Below are 23,190 nucleotides of genomic sequence, written 5' to 3'. Positions count from 1 at the left end.
TCTGTTTAATAAAGGCTGTTACACACACAGCCAGCACACAGACCTTTGCTTGAGGTTGAGCATAAACAAGTAGTAGTTTTAAGCTTTTTGCATATGGAAACTCAACAGATTGGTCATTACTCTTTGTATTTGTAAGTGTTGGGTTCAGGGTTTGCATGTTCTCAACTTTTGTGTTTTTCTCCAGCGAGACTGGTTTCAGCGCATTTCCTGATCTCAATCAAGAAATTAGCGGAATCCGCACGTTTACAAAAAAAAAAAAAACACATTGCAAAAGAGTTGTCCAGAAATAAAGATAATAGTCTCTCACATGTGCAAAATAAAATGTGTGAGAGGATGGACTGCAGTGTTATAACAAAGAATTAACACCACAAGAGATGTTTAGAGTGCAGTGTGTTCATCTTAAGCTCCATCTGTGTATAACCACAGTTTAGGTTTTCATTCCCAAAGAAAGTGTCCTTACGTTTAACTAAGCGCCGCGTCGTTTTTCATCTGTGGCACGCAGGCAAATTATATTTTCAATCCTCCTTTCTCCTCTCCCGTATTCTCCTTCCCTCCCTCTTCTCTCACTCAGCTGCACACTCCTCGCCTCTCCAAAAAGCAAGCGGGCTGTCGTCTCTCCCTTCTGTCTGCCCCATCTGTGATGCAGTATGGGCCACTGGCTTGATAATGATAGGCAGGCGGAGCACAGGGCTGTGCACGAAGCAAAGATGGAACAAACCAAGCCGCCAAAATGGAAGACAAAACTCTAATCAGTTGCTTCACCAAGTCTGGGAGAGGTCTTGCCCTGTAGCGGCTCTCACTCTGCCCCGCATTCCTCCAAACCATGCAAATGTGCGACATGCTGGGCCGTATACCGCAGAGCTGTGAGGTGGTAAAGAGGCGGAGGACAGTGTCTTGATAACACAGCAGATGTAAACCCTCCGAAAGCCATCGGATCAGAATTGGTACCATGTGTTTTTCTTTCCACGGCGCCCCTCCTTCCCGCGCTCAGAGTGAGAAAAAAGGCCCGGAGGCTCGTTAAAACTTTAATATACTGTACAATCACAGTAATTGAGTCGAATTTTCAAGTTCTTCCAGTCATGGTTTTAATTTATGAAGTCCCCATGAAAGTTTAATGGATCAGCAGTCGTAGAGCCGCTGCTATCTAAATCATTCCGCGGCTATCTCTGCCTGCGCTGCCTGCCAAGTCCCGCCGTTAGCGCCCTGCGCCCTAGAAAGATGTCCAGATTGCTCCAAAGGCATGACTGTTGCTGGACGTCTGTTCAACACATTGCACCTAGAGGTCTTTCACAGAGCCGTGCGACTCTTCCGCCGTTCACCAAATATACAGTGTGTAACATGGGAGTTTTCTTTTATTGTATTATTCATGCTAGCAAATACAGAATCCCTGTTGCTTGATGAGTGTAGTATAGCGCGCGCACTTAATTATGGAGCGGCTCTCAGGAGAGGCATGTCAGCGAGTGTAGACAAGATGAATTCGGTACCCAAGCTTCCGCTACTTGTGAATTGTGGGAAATGCAGCAATTTGCGAGGAGGGAGATACGATGTGCCCAATCCTTGTTTCGGTTTTAGTAACACGAGCCCGGACTCGTACTTGAGATGTTTATTATTGTTATTAATATTTTGTCAGGAAGCGGGGGTCTGAGTGACACACGGCCCTGGAAGGGGCTTATTAAAAGAAGTTATTGTCTGCGATCGCCGTGGAGAGATACAACGCGGTGATTAATGGTGTGTTTTACAGTTGACAAAAAAGCGCAGTGAGACTCAGACCTGGGAGGACGGCGCGGAGAAATCGCGGCAAGGAAATTGCAAGGTGTGCTTTACCTCTAATGAAAGAAAACATCCCTCAGATGTGCATCATCCCAGACGACTCAGAGCCACTGGGGGGGGGGGGGCTGTGGGGATTACTTTTTGTTTGACCTACTTAATGTTTTCGAATTCAGATGTTCCATAATTACAAAAAAATAAAAGTTTATTGTTTTCAATATTATGTCATCATTGCATCACTTAAGCTTTTCCATGAAAAGAAGCTGGTTTTAGCATTTTTCTCTGCGACTTGACAGGTAGTGGGACATAATAAAGAAATCGGGTACTATAGCATCTTCTTGTCAGTCCTGAACTGTATTAAATTTAGCTCGTCTCAGTCACGCTGTCTCAACGTCTTAGCTTCAGGAGCATTCGAATAAAGTCACTCAAGACTTGCAGCAGAAAAAAACCCTTCAATTCTTTTAAAATCCTTGTTGTCCATTTAAAGCAGAGGTAACACACAGATGGGAACAGGCATATAGTCATCACAGTCCAGTCAGTGCTTTGTCCTATCCTGCATTGTCTGTCTTAGAGGTGAAGTCAAAACTGGCAGTCTCTTGCCTTATCAGCCTTTTCCCTATCACACACTTATCAAAGCTCCCTTCTTCTCCTCCTGCCACTGTTTACATTGCTCTTGTCACGGCAAGTAAACACCGGCAGTTATCTCTCTGATGGTAACATCTCAGATAAGCTGCAAATGCTCCAATGCACATCTGGTGTGTGTCACAGCAAAGTGCAAGTTGAGTGAGCAGAAATAATAATAAATAAAAAAAATGCAGTAAAGAAACATTGCTTGAAAATCAAGCAAATTTTAAACCGAAGGACCGAATGTTTCTGAAATAAAATGGATTTGGCTGATCGGATTGCAGTGGTGGTGGCGCATTTCGGCTGCTGCCGCGCATGTTTTATTTGGCACGTTGTACACCGGCTGCCCATCCTGAAGGAGGCTGAATCCTTTGTTAAGGGACCAACAGGGATGACCCTCTGGCAGACGGATTCGAACAATCAAACTTTTAATTCCAAGCTCTCTATCCTATAACATCAAGACCACCACTGCTCCATTTGATTGAACAGATTTAAGTATACCTATGACACATCAAAGGTAAATAGTGATCGTGTCTTCTCTTGTTTCAGATAAACTCAAAACACAATTGCAGCTTTGCAGTTTTTTGTTGTTGTTTTTTTTGCTTTGTTTTGTTTGGCTCTTTCCCTCCAGTCAGGGTACAAACAACATGTAAATTAGACAAAACAAATGTGGGCACTTGAAACATACAAAATATTTAAATGTAATCAGGTTAAAATCGTGCTTAGATATATTCTGGGTTTGAGGGCATTTTTCTGCTTGTATTAATGGTCCCAAAGTAACTTGATTAACTGAATGCATGATTTTTGATAACGGACTAATCACTAAACCAGCTTTGAGAATATTATGTTCTCGTCAAATACAACAAGTAATTTTAAATATAATTTGGGCTTTGGGAATTTTGTGTTGTTTTTTAAGTATTTTCCGATCTTTAATTTGCAGTTTATTTAAAATAATTCAGTACCCCAAACATGGAGGAGAAGAGATATGACCTCATTCTTACATGTGTGAGTATTTACGTTTGTATATATGTATGTGAATCTGTAAATGCCCAGTAGAGGAGGCTGTGCATTCTTTATGGATGAAGTGAAGCAAGTCCTGTCTTCCCTCTAGCAACCACCCGATTAAATGTGACCCTCAGTAGTACTTCTATGACTGGACTTTACAACCACCCCCTCCCCCTCTCACTGAGGATACACTACATATCAGTCCCCAGCCTCCTCTGTCCCTCTGGGATGATCTATTTGTGGTCAGAGGGATACGGGCTATAGTCTAACGGAGAGGTGTGCAGTATAGGCCATAAACAGTGTAGCTTAACACTCAATAAACACATTTGGAGGCCTCAGCAGCACGCTCGCTGTGTGCACTATCTAGTTCAAGTGATGTCACAGGGGGTAGTGGATTTAAGCAGGTTTTAGTTCGATGCTAATCCCCCTGTGGCAAACGCAGTGGACGACAGGACTGTTCCTGCCAATGGCTTTCATCAACCCCCATTGGATTAGAGCATCTCGTCCCCTCCTCCATTCTGTTGCCATTGTCCGCCATGTGTTTTCACCCCAATTTCTTGCCCTCAGTCTTAGTTAGGAATGTAACCATGATGGCCAGAACAAGCATGCTATAGAATGGAGCTGAGCTTCACCCTAAAGGTGTGTTACATCTGTGTGTGTGTGTGTGTGTGTGTGTGTGTGTGTGTGTGTGTGTGTGTGTGTGTGTGTGTGTGTGTGTGCGTGTGCGTGTGCGTGTGTACTCTTTCTGTGTTCCTCGTGGATCTCTAATGTTTCCAGGGCTGAATTATTTAGATAGGCTGCCAGCAGGGAGCTACATGATAGCACAGACTTAAGAGTGAAGGGGGGGGGCTACAGCTGCTGATCAGGTATAAGGGTACCTTCTGCTTTACCTTTTCTTCTGTCCTCTCCATTCCTCGTTTTTGATTGGGGGGGTGAGTGTAATTGGAGAGGTGAAACGCAATACCCAGCTCTATTTTCTGCTGTTAAAGCTGCCCTCTGTATTGTCTTCACTGATGCCTAACTCAAGTGAGCAGTCGCATTTTGCTGGCTCTCAGGGCCAGCGTGGTCCCGAATGGAGTGAAGGTCAGAACGACAGGGCTGCCAGTCGCTGTCACTTCTGTGGCACCCTTGCAGGGCGTAGGAACTCACTGCCACTGGGTCTGGGTGACAGTGGAGACTGGTTTCAGCATTACCTGGACCTCGACGAAAAGCAGGACCCATTCCTCCAGCCTTCCCTGTACAAGGATATCCAGCAGGACTGGCATGGGCAGCAACTGCTGAGGAAGAAGTCTGTGCCTGATCTGGGCTCTAGTCTCTACCTCAGGCAAGTGATGGCAGGCCGGGCCTCGGCACCACCTCAAGCTTACTACCTGGCAGACGCTACCGTATCCGGTCAGCCGCCTGAAGAGTCAGGGTTTTATAGGGATAACCAGCACTTGCTCAACAGATCGCATTATGGAGCCAGTGGTGGGGGGATGAGGCCTACCTGGGATCAAGGACAAGCACGGGCCACACCTTCCATACTGGCCTCGGCTTCTACACCTACACCTGCGCCTCCGCCCCCTCCACCTCCTCCCCCGCCTCCTCCGCCGCCTCCTCCCCCTCCCCCCCTTCACGAGCTGAGCCGTTTGTACCGGGAAAGTCTCGGATCTAAGATGATCCCAGACGCACAGCGTATTGGTGGCAGATCTCCTTCTCCTGCAGTGTACGGGGTTCAGCCCCCTCTTCCTATTTACGCTGCGGAGGCACCGTCACTCTCTGCTCGTCAAGCTTACGACAGCTTGTCCCTGGAACAACGCCAGACAGCTGCCACCAGTTCAGTGGGGGATCCAGCTTCACAGGGAATGGACGGAGTTCTCCCCCGGGCTTACGGAGCCGTTGCCTCCCAGAGGCTTCCCTATGATCCAAGCTATGACCCCAGCTCATCGATGATGGCCGCCACAGCTGGAATGACTTCCAACATGCCTGCACACCATCCAAGTGCTGCAGACCCTAAGAGGATGGTGGACCCTAACTTCTTGGCTTTTCTGCGAGCTGAAGGTTTGGCTGAGAGCACAATTACTCTACTGCTGCAACATGGTTTTGATTCCACTGCCACACTGGGAATGATGGAGGACCATGACATCCGATCTGTAGCCCCTAACTTAGCCCAGGCCCGTGTTCTGTCCCGTGTGGTGCTCAGTTGCAAGACAGGTGGGCCAGGTACACGTACCCGATCCAACAGCTTCAGCCATCGCAATGACCTCTACATGCCGCCCCAGGGCCTTACAATGGACCCCAACCTGATGCAACAGCCCCCCACTACCATCCAGACTGTGTCTCCAAGGATGGGAGAATTTCTTGGCAGAAGACCCAGCAGTGCACCCTCTCAACATCTCCTGGAGACCACCAGCTACCCAGGGGCCCGTCCTATGGTGACTGGAACTTATCCAGTCAGTCCTGGAGCGTACGGCAATGTTGTGACTCAGGGAAGAGCCTTTCCCATGTACAATGCCCACACCGGTATTGCCATGTCTGCTCTTGGACAACAGCCTCCACCAGCTCCAGGCACCCCTGGAGCGGCGCCGAAGACCTTCTCTGGCTCCTACTCTCCCATGGAGCTGATGAAGAGAGCCCCCAACCTTGCCCCGGCGTCACCTGTAGCAGCAGCAAGTCCCCTTCACAGTCCACAACTTCTCCGGAAAGGGATCAATACTGCTCCTGAGAGTACCATTGTTCCTGTCAGTTCCTCTTGCACTCTCCAAGCCCAAAACCTTAACAACACCAAGCTGGTAGGACGTCGCACTGGTCCACCTGTCATAGTCTCAACCATGACCACAACGCCCGACTCAAGTAATGTTTAAATTTCAACTTTCTTTTTTAATCTCTTTCAAAGACCGTCTCCTTTGTCCTTTTTGCTGATTAGTTATTGTAGATTGGAAGCTACTTTGTGTGTGTTTGTCTTGTCATGTACATCAGATGCATGGTAAGAAATGTATATTTTCTTATAGGGTAGAGTTTTGGCAAATTACAACAAAACGCATACACACAGGCAGTGTTTTTGTATGGAGGAGTAGCATGTAAGATGCATCTGACAAGTTAAGCTGCTTTGCTCTGAGAGGTTGTTTTTTTATTTTTTCTTCTTCTTAAAATCACGCAACTATTTATACATCCATTGCAACAGGGTTGTGTCATTTGCCAGAGGGGATCCTGTCTCATCGTCAAGTTGAAGCATTTCTTATCAGCAGCACTCCTGTTATTGAGGTCAAATGTTTGGTCTTATACTTTTCAGGTTTGTTGGTCAGAGTAGACTTGAAGCAAAAGCTCGCTGCTGTTTTACAACTCTGCCTGGCTATTTCACAGTTTCTTATCATTGACTTGATCACTGGTTGTGGTGAAAGTTTAATAATGCTCTTGCATATTGGATTGCTCACAGTAAATATTTCTTCAAATGAAAAGAGAATGCAGAATTACATTCTCCAGCTAATGTACATCATTTATTGTTAGTTGAATGTCAGACGATACACAAACGTCCAGCTTGTATTTGATATGGAAAAGGTTATTTCTTTGATGTAGAGTTGCTGTCATTCTATTTTACACCGTACTCTCATCTAATCGCAGGCTTAACTGCTTCAAATCCAATTATACTAATTGGATGTATGCTTGTGTAGACTATAATAGGTAGCTGTTTTTATAAAGACTATGCCTAATATTCTGGTTTCAGCACAGCTAAAGGATTGTTGATTTGGAGCTTTGCTGAGCTGATGGTAAAACTAACTTATTTGAAAGTCTATTGCTCTGTGCTGCTTTTACTCACTTGCTAATACTTTGCACATGGATGGCATGGAGTTATTAAAATCACTGCTACTACTGCAATTATTGAGTTTGCTTTGAAATTAAATTAGTTTTTTGTATAAACTATTACATTAACACTTTTTTCTTTGTTTTTTGAAGTCTCCTAAGAGGTCTGGAAAGACCATTCTAGTCTTTTATTTTTTTAATGTTCTACAATTACATTTTCCTTTTAACTATATTTCCTGGCAAATATATTCTGTGACTTTACAAAGAGAATAATTATGCAGATTTTTTTTTTTTTTTTTTTTTGTGGCACTCCTTTGTCTCATGCAAGGTTAATACAAGAAATTAGGCAGTTTTTTCTTTTATTTTTATCTGCAGTTCACGGAGAGAGTAAATTCTAAAGTCAGACATCATCTTGGCTCATTTTTAAACAGAGAGACCTTGGTTTTGTCTTTACAACAAGTTGATATATTTCACCGCTGATGTGCAAAGGGAAAAATTCAATTATTTAACCTTGTTTTCATGCCACATAACCCGGTATTTTGCCTGCTTCTTTAATAGGTCTGTGGGCTGCTACCGAGTAATGACTTTTATGAAGTGTCTTCCAGTGTTGTCAAGGAAATAAGAGGCGAGTTGCAAGATACAGACAAGGGAGAAGAAGTTGTGGGGGTGGTGAAGGGTGTAAGGTGTCTTTTGTGCTTCAGGGAAGTGTACACTTCCTTCCGAGGTCACAGTGGCAGCCCTCCCCATCCCCGCTCCATATAATACTTTTAGCACAACAAACTCATTTGCATGTAGCTGACATTTGTTGCTTCAGTAACTTCATCTGATAATGGGCAGGCCTTGCTGCCGATCGGAAAGCATACTTCTTAATTGTGTGTTGCTAGGCAACGTGGGTTTCAGTGGTAATCAGAGAAAGATAATCTTCACATTTAAGGAAAGCAGAAAAGTAGAGCTCGGCATGCAGTGTTGCACATTTATTTTTTTTCTGCTCTTGTTACTCTTTTTTTTTTTTTTACAGCTTGGAGCAGGAGAAAATTGAGTGAAAATAATAAGATGTTGCAGGGCCACTTAATGAAAACATCTCTTTTACTTGCCTGCCAGCCCCAACCCCCTCCCTGCAGAGTGGTGCACATCTCAAGAAATTGCCTCTCATTTTTGCGCAAAGGCTCTTGTACATCTGTGAAGAGCCTTTTCTTATTGCGAGCATGGTGTTTTATGTTCAAGCATGCATATTGATGAAAAGTTGACACATCATTTCTTTTGTACCTACTGAATAAATTCTTTCACTGCAAACCATTCCTTTTTTTTATTTATTTTTTTTTTTATCATCTTACAGCAATGTCTACATTTACACTTCGTCGCTCAGCCATATACATTCAAATGTATTTTCAAAGCTCAAGTTTTTTTTTTTTTTTCAAAAACAAAGACGTGACCAGAAGTGAAATCAGTACAAATATTTATAGATAAGGTGCAGGTGGGAGGGCCCTGCCTGCGCACTCTCTACTGGGCGCTGTCTTGGTTGGCTAAAGCCATAAGTAGTGTTAATAATGGCATTAAACGGTGGAGTCGAGCTTAGTTGCAACAGTTGCCTTCCACCTAAAGCAGGGAGAGAGCGCCTTGCAGCACTCACATTGGCCATGGAGCTGTCTGTCAGTGGCATCCCACAGAGCAGCACAGGTGGGTACACCTAACTTCAGTGTCACGTGAAGCAGGATAGCCGCCTCACTAGTTAGAGACGCGATTGGCTCGTATAGCATACATTGTGTGCATGCTCAGTAGATTAGCCAAGGTGGACACTTGCACGTGGTTTCCTAGTGGAGATAATCCGCAAGAACATCTTCGGCTGTGCTTTTCTTGGATGGTGAATTAGTGCGGGGTTGATGGAGAGTGTGTGTGTGTGTGTGTGTGTGTGTGTGTGTGTGTGTGTGTGTGTGTGTGTGTGTGTGTGTGTGTGTGGAGGGGGGGGCCTTGTTGCTCATGGAAAAAAAAAAAAAAGAAGAACTTGGCAACATATGGGCTGTGTCAGTAGTTTACGGCTGTTCTCATGGTAACACTATATCCAATGCTTCTTCAGAGCTTCAACATCACTTTTGCTGTTTAAGAGGCAGCCGTCACCGATGTTGCTGACAGTTATGTAACCTTCCAGTGCATACTTCCCATGGGGGGGTGGGGGGGTGGAGGCTGAATGGGATTTTAATTTCCCGGCCTGTGTTTGGAAGGACATTCATGGGGATGCATGTCTAATGTGCTCTCAGCTGTCCTTGGCTAAACTGCTTTGTTCAGGTGTCTGACATTGATTTCAGTATGCACTCCTGCCTATTTTCCACTAGCGAGGCAGAGAGGAATCACTGTGTCTGCATGACAACACTTTCTGGGCACCACTATGTGTGTTAGTGGCAGTCATGATTTTATGGGGAGGTGTGTGGGGGGGGGGGGGGGGAGTGTGATATAGACCTCACATTGTCGTGCATGCATAAAGCATTTGCTTGTGATATATGGATGTGTGTGTGTGTGTGTGTGTGTGTGTGTGTGTGTGTGCGTATGTTGACGATGAACAAAGCACAATGCTCCTGCTACCCCCAACGATCCTCCTACGCGTATATGCAGACCACAGATGTCCCTCGTTCAACAGCAGGAAGTGTTCAGTTTTATCTGAATATGGCTGGATGCAACAGGACTGACAGCAGGACATGTGGACTCGACCTCGAGTTTCCTTTAGCCGTCCCTGTCTTCTTTTAACCGGAACTATTTAGTGGACATATTTAGTGCAGTGAGAAAGTTTTCTAAAGGCAACAGTTTTCGCGTCACCATTGATAAATGATAGTGTGAAGCACTTGTCAGTTAAAAAAGAAAAAAGAAAGAAGATCCAAGTCAAGCGCTTGTGTGTGTTTCAGTAAAAGAAATTCCTGAAACACACAAGAAGTGGTTGTTATGTCAGGTTCACGGTTCACTGTCTCATTTTTTACTTTTATTGGGCAAGTATTCATATTTGGTAAATTAGGCCTTTTCTTTTTTTTTTACTTTTTCTCGTATCAGATGACCTTCACAGAATACTAATTTAATCAGCTGTTTGAAACTTTGCAATAGATGCTCCTTGTGTATTTGAGTGTTTTGGGAATTTGTGAACATGATGACAATGCACCAGTGTTCTACTTTATGCTTTATAAAAATTGACACGCAGTCAGATTTTAAATCAAAATCCTTAAAAGAAGAAATTGCGACAGCAGCTGCCACAGCATCAAACTAGTGACAATGACTTCAACAATGTGGCACTTAATAGTGTATAAGACGTATCAGCGGGTTTGCAGAGTTCTAGTCACAATAATTTCACATTTATAGAAAATGTTAAGATATAATGGGGGAAAGCCGGACTTTAAAAAGTCACATAAAAAACTAAAAAGTCCTAAAATATTCCTTCAGTTCAGAGGTCACATGAAAAAAAAAATGCAACCTTTTATTTATTTTGCTTCCTGTCTGCTGTGGGAATGAACCCTTTCCCTACTTGTTGTTGAGCTATGGCAGGTTAAGCACTCTTATTGTGGAGGGCAAATGGCTTAAGTTACCTTCCTCAGAATAGGTACAGAATTATCCTGCACTGTCCGCTGTGTGTTTTGGAAGACTTAACGTAGTATATCTGTGTGTTGGGTGGGTGTGTGCGTGTGTGTACGCCACAATTCAGGTAACACGTGTCAGTGGGAGTGTGTGTCATCCTCACTAATCCCACTGAATGAATGAGCAGAGACAGACGAGAGGTTTCAGCTCACATGGAATCGGTCAGGGGTTATTAAAGACCGCTGTGTAATACTCCATCTAGCGCTGCTCTTTTATTGACTTCGCGACAACACCACACACTCCCATGAGTGCACGCCATACCTATTCATGACAAGCCGTGAAGGATTTGAACTGGATGAAGTTTAAAATCAATTGTCCAGAGGCCTGAAATCGTTTGCCGTACTGAAAGACTATAACTGGTATTTCCTGTTACCTCACAAACCAAAATGCTCTGGCTCTGATTATGTCTATTTTTCAATGGTTTATTTGGGTTTGACAAATAAACTCCCAATAGAGACAATTCCCATGTGTAATAGTACAACCAGTGTAGACATGCCGACTGTTGATTACAACAGGAGTGGTAAAGGAGCTGGTTCTTTCAAAGAAAGTATTCAAACAAACGTGGATAAACTTGTCTGATATCTGGAGAGTTTTGTGTTTCAGGGGCTTTTGCCCACGATTAGTGATTTAAAGAAAAAGGGGGGAAAAAAGCAGTGTGTACTTCCTGTACAGATTATGCCGTTGAATGGTCTCACTGTTTATCTGTGTGCCGTCTCCAGTTTCCTGAGAACCTGGTAAATGTTACATGAACTATCTGCTGCTCCATCTCAACTCAACCTCTGTATTGTTTGTGTCCCTGGGGAAATATGGTCAGGAAAATCTATTTTTCCACTGCAGTAGTTTTATCTCAGGAAAAAAAAAAAAGGGAGGAAAAAAAAGTAGAGAAACAGCTGAAAAGAAAAGGAAAAAAAAAAAAAGTGTTGTTGAAACCCCCCCTCCACTCTTCTTCTTACCCCTCCCTGGCTATTTTCTCATGGTTGATCTTTCCAAACCATCGGTTGCGTTCACAGAGGGATTAATGGTTTCTGCAGAGCCAGCCAACCCGCGGAGGGAACGGGGCCTTCGAGCGAATGAGGAACAGCTGGTCTCCCCCTGCTTGTGACAGCTTGAGTGTTTATGTGTGCGTTCGCCAGCGCGTAAGTGCATGTGTGCGTGCGCGTGATGGCAGCAGCTGACCTTTTGCGTGGGGTCACAAGTTGTTATTCCTGCTCGGAAAGTGAGCGAGCCATAAGGTTTTTTTTTGCCCCCTTAACTGTTGATTGTTAATTACTGCAGTTGATTGATCTTTCAGTTTGGAACAGGAGTTTTAATCAGCGAGTTTTTTTTTTTTGCTCTCTAAGCAGAGTGTGTGTGTGTGTGTGTGTGTGTGTGTGTGTGTGTGTGTGTGTGTGTGTGTGTGTGTGTGTGTGTGTGTGTGTGTGTGTGTGTGTGTGTGTGTTGAGATCACTCACGAGCCAAATCTAGGTCTTCGTGTCCTAATTCCCCCCTGAACGCTAATAATGAGGTGAAGAGATGAGTCTGTGTGTTTAGGTGCAGCGCCGGTGTGTCCTCCTCTTGACGACTTGTTGTGATCGCTGAGAAGAGTCGTTTGGCTCCTTCTGGAGATTGCGTTGTCATGTTTATTCTTCCCCGTCTCCCCCAATCCCGGTTGGCGGTTTTGTTTACAGGACGGCGACGGCGTGCGCTCGCCACCGCCGTGAGAATGGCAGCGCTTTGATATAATCTCCCCAATTATCCGTCGTCAACTCGTCTGTAGATTCTCGCGCTCCGCACAGCAGCCGGGGAGGAGACCAGTTTTGTGCTTGTTGAACAGCAACAGCTGCATCCACCTAAAAACAGACAACTACCTCTGCACACCTCCTCAGTCCGCCGTCTCTTTTTTCTTTTCTTTTTTCTTTTTTTTCCCTCCCCCTCTTTCTCTCTCACTCAGTGGTGGGCAGGTCACCCTGAATTATTCATCAGTGTGAAATGAAAAAGCTCATGGATATTGAATATCCCCTCTGAAGTGGTGGCCAACATTGTGTTGTTGGTTTTTTTTTTGTTTTTTTTTCTCCTCTCGTCGTCTTCGATTTTTTTTTTTTTTGCAGTTGAAAAGAGTAAAGAGCGGCAGATCTCATTGCCGGGGTATTTCAAAGGTTAACCGATTGCTTTACCTTGTGCACATATTTACTTTTTTTTTTTTCTTTCTTTATTTTTCATGATCTATGCTGGGAAGGGGGCGGAAAGACATCGAAAACTGTAGAGGATACAGAATAAAACAAGATTTAAAAAAAAAAAAAAAGGATAGATATTTTTTTCCAGAACAAACTTGTTCCTCTCACCACCGCTGCTCCGTTTGCCTCATGGCGGCGGTGCTTGATTCGTTGCGAGTTGTGACGCCCGTTTCTTCCGGGAAACGTTGTGCGTCCGCGGTCGGTTTGCGGTCGTCCCGATCGACCGGTTGTCATTCATTTCCCATGCAGCCCGCTGTGTTTCTCCATTGTCCTCCTGCCTAGTCTTTTGTCCTGCGGTTTGATCTGCGGCCCGTGCTGCAAATCAATGCTACTGGTTGCCATTCATTCGGCTCGGTTGCCAACAAGCACAGCGGAGACTCTCTGAACATCTCCCATGTGAGAACATTTAAAGTAGGCAGCCAGGATGGGGGGGGAAACAAAATCCTTGAAGCTTCAGCACTTTGTTTTATATATCGAACTTTTTTTTTTTCCATCTTTAGGACATTCGAATCTTTCTTTGTCCCTCATTTGCTGGTAATGGTGTCTTCATTTGTCTAATGAGTACGCTGAATGCTGATTCCCCGAAGGACAAAGACTTAAAAAAAGCAGCTTTTATGCCAGAGAGCAGATGCTAAAATAATGAATTAATAAAATGAATAAAAACTGCTCAAGGGCCAAGCACTCCCCACCCCTTCTTCTGTTTTGTATGTTGTACATGTTAATAGGACATGGAGTGTTTTATTCATTCAATAATATGTGAGTGAACAGCGCAGCGCTGACCCTGTGTCGCTCTCGTTGGCCATTATGTTACTACTACCCTGTTTCCTTTCAGTCATTACAGGCCATTTACCTCCATTCCAAATTTCTACTGCAGCACAGACAATTACCCAAGAATCCTTTTAAGACTATTGCCAAGCTGCACAAAGACCAAATGTTCCTGCAGGAAGGCGCCGGGGCTTTAACTGACTAACCTTTTTCCCAAACTATTCTTTAAAAGAGCCATATTGACTGACAGTTGGAGAGAGGATTTTTTGTTTTTGTTTTTTATTTCCCTATGAATAAAACAAGTGAAAAATGTTTATCCTCCGGGAAACACTTCTTTTAACTCTCCACATGCGTTTTTGTCTCATATTTTGAGGACAGCCCCTTTTTCCTCCGGCGTAATTGTGCACTGGCCCGATTGGAGTGCGTCGGCTGACAACGGGCAGGTTGCGTTGTAGCGTCGTCGTCGTAGCTTCGAGGTGTCAGGTGTTTTTCAGGTGTCGTATTATGCCCACACCCCCCCCCAAAAAAACCCTCCAGTTACAGTGGGTTTCTGGGTTATTGTGGGTTTGCGGGGTGGAGGTCTGCGCTGCCAGAGGAAGTGTGAAATATCATCTGCCGCGGTGGAGGGAGGTGGATGAGTAGGTGGGTGGGAGCTTCTTTCCAGCAGGCGGTGGAGATGAAGTGAGGAGGGTGGAAGGTTTCTTTATGATGATGAAAATGGCTGTAAGTCTTTTTTGCAAAGTGAGCTTTAAAAGGCTGTAAGTGGACACCTCATAGTATCTGATGGCTGACTCCTGGCCGGCGAGACCCTGTGACCCCGGCATATTTATCGTAATGGAGCACAGCTGGGCCGCCTCTTCGACGGGTTAATAGGCATGTGACAGCTTTTGGGGGGTGGGGGGTTGGGGCTACGGTTATTGTGTGCTCATTTGTGTGTGTGCATGCATTTTATTTACTCGTGCACTCCGTTGAGTGGCACGCAAGAGGCCACACTTGGGAGGGTGGGACTTTGTGCTCCACTCTCTCTGCCAGGCCAGATGGCTCCTGTCACTAAAAGAGGAGGAGGAGCGATGGGAGGAAAAGGGGGACGGAGGGGAGCTCAGAGTCGCCCCTAACTGCGCTGGAGTGGCCCGTCCCCAGAGCCACCACATCTGGAGGCCACCTGCAGCTGGCTCGGCCCGCTTCCCCTCGCACGCGCTCACTTTCTCACTCTGTTTTTGCAAGATTTCTGGGAGGAGGAGGTGGTGGCGGCAGCATATTTGGTCAGGCTTTGTGCCCATTTTTTTTCAGGAACTTTAGTGTGTCTGGCTACGGGTGGAGGTGAAGGAGGAAACGAGTGAGGGAGAGATGGGAAGAGGAGACCGAGGCCACAGTGTGAAGAGCACAGCAAAATATTATTTTATTTTACGACTGCGCCAGTCTCTGTGAGTTGTGGGTTTTGTATTTGTTGTATTTCGTTCTTTTTTTTTTTTTTTTAAATTCCTCCCCAAGTAAAAAAGGCAGAGTGAAAATGTTCGCTTTTCTTCTCCTCGCTGTTGCTACAACTGATCCAGAGGCCACAGGGGGGCTGTTCCTGCCTGGAAAATAAAGCCTGCCTGCCCCCCAAACCCACCCCCTAGTAAAACACGCTCATTTGCATTCCCATGCTGTAATTTAGCCCTCCTCTTTTGCGCTCTCTCTCTCTCTCATTCTCTGTCTCTTTCGGTTTCTCTTTCACTATCTCTGTCCCTCATCCCTGCATCCTTTCAGGCCAGTCCTTGCAGATCCGCGGGGACTTGAACGTGGGAGGGGAGACAGAGAAAACAAAAGCAGAAAGGCAGTGTTGACTCAGGGCTGTTATCTGGACCGCTGCTGAGAGGGGGGGGGGACTTGTGTGCATGTGTGTCTGCATATATGCCTGGGGAAAGGGTTGTTTACCCTCATTGCTTCCACCACGGCAGGTGCCTCTCAGAGGATAAACCTGGGCCTTCCTAAATAAATGTGCACGATGGGGAAATCAAACTTCCTTCACCAGAACTGATTTTGCTCTCTTCAAATGATTTTATTATTGTGTCTGTATGCGAGGGTAAACAACTGACTTTATATTTGTATTGAGTAGGAACACAGGTTACGAACCCTAATCTGACACTGGGAACGATCTTGTATTATTCATACATGAAGTTTAACACGGTCCCAAATGTCTGTAAGTAATAATTGCTCAGTTAGGACATTTGGTTCTGACCAGTCAGTGAAAAGGTCACCTTATAGCAGATGTTCACCTTCATGTTAGATGTGTGAGGAGTCTGTGCCAGCTAGTCTAAACTGATTTCATTCTCCAGATTGATGCACTTTACTCTAGATTTTTAATCAGCTTCCCAATATGCAAATTGGACTTGGATCCGGGAGACATTTAACTTGGACTTGCCGTCTTGTAGATAATTTTCTGTACTCGAGTCAAACTGAGGTCAGATCGTATTTGCTACCACAAACAATCCAAAGTTTATTTGCTACTCTGCCTAAAGTTTCCATTGTGAAGAGAAGAAATGTCGAGAACAAGCGAGAGTCAAATTTTATGTTTCACCTCCAAAACTACACCAAGTGTGAAGCGGTAACAAGCGAAGGAAGTAATGATGCACTAAAACAGTCACAACAGCAGTAGGACTCCAGAAAGTCCATTGAAATACAGTGGTGAGGATTTAAAAGCAAGAAATAACTGCTGTGAAATCTGGCCAGGAGTTTTCACCACGGCACAAACTGCTGCTCAGCCGAACCTCCGCTGACCCGAGTTCGGCAACCGAAATCAACCCCTGAACCTCTGGTCTTCCTGTGGTCAGCCGGAGCCTCGTCTCCGGGTGGCAGGTCGGCTCGCTCTACCACTTACTTTCTTAAAAATCCCTTTAAATGCTTTAGGGGGATTTAACAGACCTCTACATCCAGCGTCCTCTCGGCAGCCAAGTTCCAGCGCTCACAGGAAAAGGGCGCATACAGTATAATTAGCCTGGTTAAAGAAGAAGGCTCCCTCTCAATGGTAAATCCGCACGGACTCTAAGGAGGCTCGGGCCATTTGTTGGGGCTTCCAGAGCATGACCGCTGCTCTTGATGTCTCACTGTGCTAAAGGTCAGGGCTTAAAGAAGTCATGCAGCAGGCAGGGGGGGGGGGGGGGGGGGGGGGGCGGCAGTGTAGTCTCTGAACTCTGAATTCTGCAACTCTGAATTTTAAATGGTGAATCTATTATTATGCTCAGAGTAAGAAACTGGACGTAAGTAAATTGACATGATAGCTCTGGGTGCATGTGTAGGTTGATGTTGCTGTCTGACTTTTTTTTAACATAAAATAATGCAGGTTTTTAATCTGTGCAAAATAGATTCCTAGGCTGCTTTTACAGAAATGTGCATGCTAAGGCAGCAAAGAACATTTGCCAGTGCAGTGCTGCCGAGACCAGTGGTTGGAAAACTCTTTTCCATTAAGCACCCCCTCCAGATTCCTTGTCTGACCTCACATTTGCCAGAACATTACAGTGAAGCCAAACATCAGCGCTCACACCTTCTCCCAGCAACACGGAAAGGCAGGAGCATTCAAAATAAAAGCAATGTACATTATTCATGTTAGTCAGATTGTAGGAAGTGTCTGATATGCATATCGGTGCTCACCCAAAAAGGTTCCCGACCCCATGTTTTGAAACCACCGACCGAGGCACACAATGCCTAGAAAATGTATGTGTACTAGACAGTGAACAGGATCATGAAAGTAGATATGCAATTCAAATATATTTTAAAATATAAATTTGACTTGCTGATTTGATAACACTGAATATTTTGAAATTCAGTGTTATATCTTTATTTATTTTATTTTTTTCAGCTCAACACCAATAAATGTACACTTTTTTTGGGGTAACAGAATGCAAATGCAGTTACATTTTCAGATCATATATCCTGTACATGTGATTCTGTATTAACGTTGTTGTTATAAGTGGTAGTGCTGATAGTTCTGGCTGGTGCTGTGTGTTACGTTACCAAGTGACTGAGTGATGAGCAGATGTAGACTCAGTCCCGGTTTAGGTTCAGGTCTGGCTGCCTTTCATGTGAAAGAGGAAGTGTGTGTGTTTGTGTGAGGAGGGGGCTGCTGTGTCAATCTGTTCTCATTAGTGTTTACTCGACCACCCCCCCTCCCTTCCAAATATGTAACGACAAGCATGTCGACTGCTGGACTAAAGAGCGTGTTGCTGTTGTTAGTTTGCACTGGGCCTGTGGCCGCATGCAACCTATCCCCTTTACACTGCTATATCTGAGACCAACATTCTTCCAGAAAGGAAGAGATTAACAGTTCCTGCAAGAATTTAGGAAGGGGAATTATCCCATGTTCAGCCAATCCGTAGAAATATCTGAAATAGTTTTCATCTCATCATATTATTGGTTTTGGTCATGGTCCCTTTCAAAGCACTTTAACGTTGGTGTGTGTGTGGATGTGACAAACATTTTAAGTGTTTTGAGACCACCGAAGCAGTGAACAATCTATGTGAGGCCCATTGTGTGTCTTTTTCTGTTATGCCTGTAATGGGTGGGGACACTTGTTCAGGGTTAACCCTGCCAGCTTATGCTCCCCTGCAACCTTTGGCCTGATACAGCTTGATTCATTGATACCATAGGTCCACTTTCAGTCCTCAAAAAGCTCCACGGATTCCTTGAGCTGCTGGATTTTAAGGTGCAAGACAGAAATGGAATCCCATTTTACCCCCTTTTCAATAGTGTAAAAAAATTAAGCGCATATTTGCATGTCTTTGCTGGCAGACCTGACCCCTACGTTTCCTTGAAAGACTAGAGTTCTGTTATCTAATACTCTGATTCTTTCATTTGGTTTAAGAAGCTTTTTGGCAGCTCTTCTTTCTTTGTACTGACGTCGATGGTTTGACTGAATCCATAAAAAGAAAGTTGAAGAACTGTGGATCTGAATTGCTTTCGGTTCAGGCTAACAGCGGCTAAGACCCTAATTAACTTATCACTAAAAGTTCAAATTCAGTTATTCTTGATATATTGAACTGCGCCTACCACCGGTTTTCAAGCGGCTAACAATGCAGCTCCCATCTAAGTGACCTGTTGACACGGTGAGCGGGTTCTCACCGTGTCGATTCACGAAATCCAACTGCTTCTTTGATAAGCTTTTCTTTCTGTCATTCTAAAAAACATCCCCGACCTTACAGACTGTGTCTGTCGGGATGCTGTGATCTCCCACCTCACACATTAACGTACTGCTGCCAGTCTGCGCCCCCATCCTTGTGCACGTTCTGTGATTTTATTGAAAAGAGAAAGATCAGAGGGACAGCCGTATCCTCACACTCCATCGTGTGTGTGTGTGTGTGTGTGTGTGTGTGCTTGCGTCTTGACTGGCTGGCTGTCTGGCAGGCAGGAAGTGGGTTGCTCCGGCCTTTGATGGTCACACTCCCTCAGATGTGGCATCGCTCGAATGGTGGCTCAGACGACGTGCCTTGTCTCCGCTCGTTGGGCTCTCGATATTGAGAAACTACAACTCTTATAGTCCCTTGAATACATACAAAGTTAAAAACACACAGGAAGTCAACACTCGTCATAACATTTATTTTAAATTTTTTTCTGAATAAATAAAAACGCGACACTTGACGTATCCACTCACCCTGGGAGCAGAAGCTGCTCGGACTGTTCCACCTTTCCACTTTACTGTTGCCAATAATCGGTTCTGGCGTGTGACCATGCCGGACTCTTTGTGTATTGGTCACAGTTGTCATGCAAGCGACAGGCTGTGTGTGTGTGTGTGTGTGTGTGTGTGTGTGTGTGTGTGTGTGTGTGTGTGTGTGTGTGTGTGTGTGTGTGTGTGTGTGTGTGTGTGTGTGTGTGTGTGTGTGTGTGTGTGCGCGCGCGCGCGCACCGTGGTAGCTCGGCTCGTTTTGTTATTCTGAATATCATCTTTTTAGCTGCTCATCTTCGCCGTCATTCAGCAGAGCCATCAGTCAGCTCGCTTTTTTTTTTTTTTTTTCTTGGAATTTCTTCTAGGGACAAAACTGTGAACTTAACACGCCGGGCTCTGATGACTTCGCCGATGGTGTGAAAAACAACCAACTCTACAGCTGTAATGTTATTGCTGGAGTGGCTTGAATGTTGCATTGTTCTTGCGGTTAGTAGTATGTATGCGTGTTTCAATTTCCTTAGAGAGGGAGGAGTTTTATGTGTGTGTGTGTGTGTGTGTGTGTGGGTGCGTGTGTGTGTGTGTGTGAGTGTCCCTCCTTTCTGGTAACCCAAAAAATAAAAAAATGCCGGGGTGGGGTGAGTTCCTGTGTGTATATATATGTGTTTTTTTGGTGATGGAGGAGAGCTGCTGAGGTCTACATGAAAGTGGGAAAGCAAAAAACAAAACAAAAAAAGGAAACCAAATAATTGTGAGGGAAAGGGAGGTGAGGCTGGGAGCGAGAGAGTGTGTCTGTAGCAGAGTGAGAGAGGGGGGGGGGGAAGGGGTAGGCGTTCTCAAAACACTGTGGAGTCCAGATCAGAAATAAAACATAAAAAAGGGGAGAAGAAGCAGGAGGAGGGAAAAAGGGAGGAGGGTTTGTGCTTGAGTGTGTTATGTGTGCCGATCTATGAAGTGAACGCAGCCGGAGAGTAAATTGTGCGAGCCCAGAGAGCCCAGCTCTGCATGTTCAAGCTGGCACTTCTGATTCAAACTGATTTTTTTTTTTCCTGCTGCAAGATCTTTTTTTTTCCCCTGCTGCTTCTGCTTTATTATCAGCTAAAGACAAAGGCGGGAGAAAAGAGCTAAAAAGAGAGAGACGTAGAGAGAGAGAGAGAGAGAGAAAGAGAGAGAGAGACGCACTGTGAATAGATGTTGCGCAGCTGACAGCAGAGGAAGCAGGAGAGAGTTTCCAGCCATCGCGTTCCCTGACCGCAGCCTTTTCTTCCTGGGAGACTTAAAAAAAAAAAAGAGAAAGAAAGAAAAAAAGGGGACAAAAGCTTCTCCCTCCCTCCTTCTCCAACCCACTTACCATCCGATCACCAGCACCAACCTGTGTGTGTGTGTGTGTGTGTGTGTGTGTGTGTGTGTGTGTGTGTGTGTGTGTGTGTGTGTGTGTGTGTGTGTGTGCCCATAAGGACGCCGCGGTGTACGGTGCTTTTCCCCCAGCCCTCAAAGGCATGGACTAAAGATGATGCAGCCGGGGGCTTAGTGGGAGCTTGCACCGCAAAAACCTCTTTCCCCTCACCAACAGGGGCAGACCAAGAGGAGCAACTTTCGGGGCGGTGGGGGGGGGAGGGGGGGTGAACAAGAAGAGGAGGAGGAGAAGAAGAAGAAGACCGAGCAGAGGAGGGACGGGGGGGGGGGGGGGGATACCCTTTTTGGATTATTGCAAAGGGTCCTCCACTTTTATGTTTTCGTCCCCTTGCAAAAAAAATTTCCAGCTCGGTCATCTTGTGTTTTTTTTTTTTTTTTTTTGCCGCGATGCGTAGTCTGTAAGCCGAAGAATGTGGAGACAACATTTTCCAGGCAAGCAGCATGTTTCCTGTTTTCTTTTCTGGATGTCTAATAAAGTCTGGCATGTGGGAGGTGGGAGGGGAAAGGTGGGGGTGGGGGTGCATGGATAAGAGGACGTGTGTGTGTGTGTGTGTGTGTGTGTGTGTGTGTGTGTGTGTGTGTGTGTGTTTGGCCGGCAAGATGGGAAAGTGGTCCAGCGTTGACAGGTCCGGGTCCGTCCGTCCTCTGCTGGTGCGTTTGGCTCACCCCGGTGCCGAGGTCCAAGTGTGCAGCGTAGCTCAGGGCAACGCTAAAGAATAAAAGAGCGGGAAAAAAAAGAGAGGGAGGGAGAGAGAGGAGGTCCGGTGTGGTTGTGCCATGGATGCTGTTGACACCCGCTTTTGTCCTGCGGTGGAGTGTGGGCCCCGGCCCGGCGGTGCACACAGAGGGTACCATTTAAAACAGGCGTGCGCTCATTTTTCTTGGCTGGGGTTGGGTTGGTGTGGCGGGCAGCCGGGTGGTGACAGGGGTGGGGCACTGGCAGCGCAGGACAAGTGGCCTTTGTGTGCTACTTTTTGGGGAAGTGAAGCGAGGGGAGGGCAGGGATGAGGCTGCCAACAAAGAGTGCTTATGCCCCCCCCCCCCCCCCCCACTCACCCGCTTTCACCCCCTCGTCCTTCCACCACTACAACTCATGCAGTGACCTCGTGCTGGTAGAGGCAGATGAAGGGCTTGTGTGTGTTTATGACAGGTCCTGTGTGTGCGTGCACGAAGAGGAAAGCAGTAAAAAAAAAAAAAAAGAACGAGTAATTCAGTCCCAGTCAACCCGAAGTACAGATCCTGGCAGAGTGCCATATGAAGTGGAAGGAAACTCCGGCGAGTGAAAAACAAAGCATTGTTTGACCTAACGGCACATCTGTGCATTACGCCAAGCTTCTCTTTACCTCGCAGTCTCGCTGCTGGCAGCTCGCCAAGGTTGTGTGTCAGTTTCTATTCATTAAGTCGCCGCGTCCATACAAGTGCGTTGCTGTTGTCTGTGTTTTCTTGCAGATACTTTGCTTCCGCAACTCCGACATGCACAAGAACATGCTTTGCATACTATTGGGGTCAAGGCGTTTAGCTGAGCAGGAACATGGTATAGAATATTAATGGGAGGTAATTTTCTATTAAACATGTATTGGTCTCATGGGCTTAAGAATTCAAATAGTGAAAGTCCAGGCGAGAAGCTGTTAATTGAATAACCCTGAAGTAGTGATATCAGATGCATCAAAGTTGTTACTTGGAGGTCGGAAAGCCTTTTTTTTGTTTCTTCTGACCTGCAAAATCGCTTTTCTGAGGATAAAATATCGATGCGTGTCAGAGGGGTTCTTACTTAATACAGCCATCAATTGAACTAACATTATTATCCAGACACCGGTCAAGTTATCTGTTTGGCCCTTAAGCTATTAATTAGAAGAAGAATGATCTTTAATAGGCGCCAGTTGATAGTATTTACGTTCATGATCCTTCGACCTGAAAGGAAAAAGCGGTGATGAATGTTGAAGCTGAAGCCACGTTCTTCCAGTTAACCAGTCGTGCTGTACGGTGCAAAGGTTTTGCTTTTTTTCTTTGTCCACCGACCTCCAAACTGTTTAAAATTGGACCAGTTGTTGGACGCGTCCATGGCCGCCTTTGTGTGTGTGTGTCACGTTACAGTATAGTGCTCAGTGGCTGGAAAACTGCTGGCGGCCTGCGGCGGCCTTCGCCAACCTCGTTGTCAAGATGGAGGCACCTGCAGACAGCAGCGAGGCGACCAGCAGCAGCAGATGATGATAGTATGGCGGAAGGCTCTTCCCTTCTCCTCTCGTCTCCATCCCATTTCCCCTCCAGTCCCTCTTTCCCTCGCTGGAAGCAACATAACACCAGCAGCAGAGGCCAGTGGGAGGAAGAGACTCCCTGCTCCCTTTACCACATAATGGAAACTCTGGCCTCATC

The 23,190-nt window shown here is 45.6% G+C and overlaps 1 protein-coding gene across 4 annotated transcripts in view; it reads left to right on the top strand.

The window, feature by feature from the left end:
* The window catches only part of LOC308109002 (C-terminal-binding protein 2), a 57,864-nt gene that overhangs the window by 5,026 nt on the left and 29,648 nt on the right, over positions 1–23,190 (top strand). For 2 of the 4 annotated variants that reach the window (XM_080462335.1, XM_080462334.1), the window contains exon 1: positions 5,039–6,228. The exons of 1 other annotated variant lie outside the window; for it this stretch is intronic. In XM_080462335.1, coding sequence (XP_080318461.1) covers positions 5,052–6,228 — 1,177 coding nt within the window. In that variant the 5' untranslated portion in view covers positions 5,039–5,051. Of the gene's footprint in view, positions 1–5,032; positions 6,229–23,190 lie in introns of those variants that run through there. One more of the 4 variants, XR_013935309.1, reaches the window with a different exon arrangement.

The sequence above is a fragment of the Lipophrys pholis genome, assembly GCF_963383615.2.
Source record: "Lipophrys pholis genome assembly, chromosome: 1".
In the NCBI taxonomy this organism is placed as follows: Eukaryota; Metazoa; Chordata; class Actinopteri; order Blenniiformes; family Blenniidae; genus Lipophrys; species Lipophrys pholis.
Note: the sequence above shows the minus strand (reverse complement) of the source record. Positions and strands in the feature narration are given on the sequence as shown.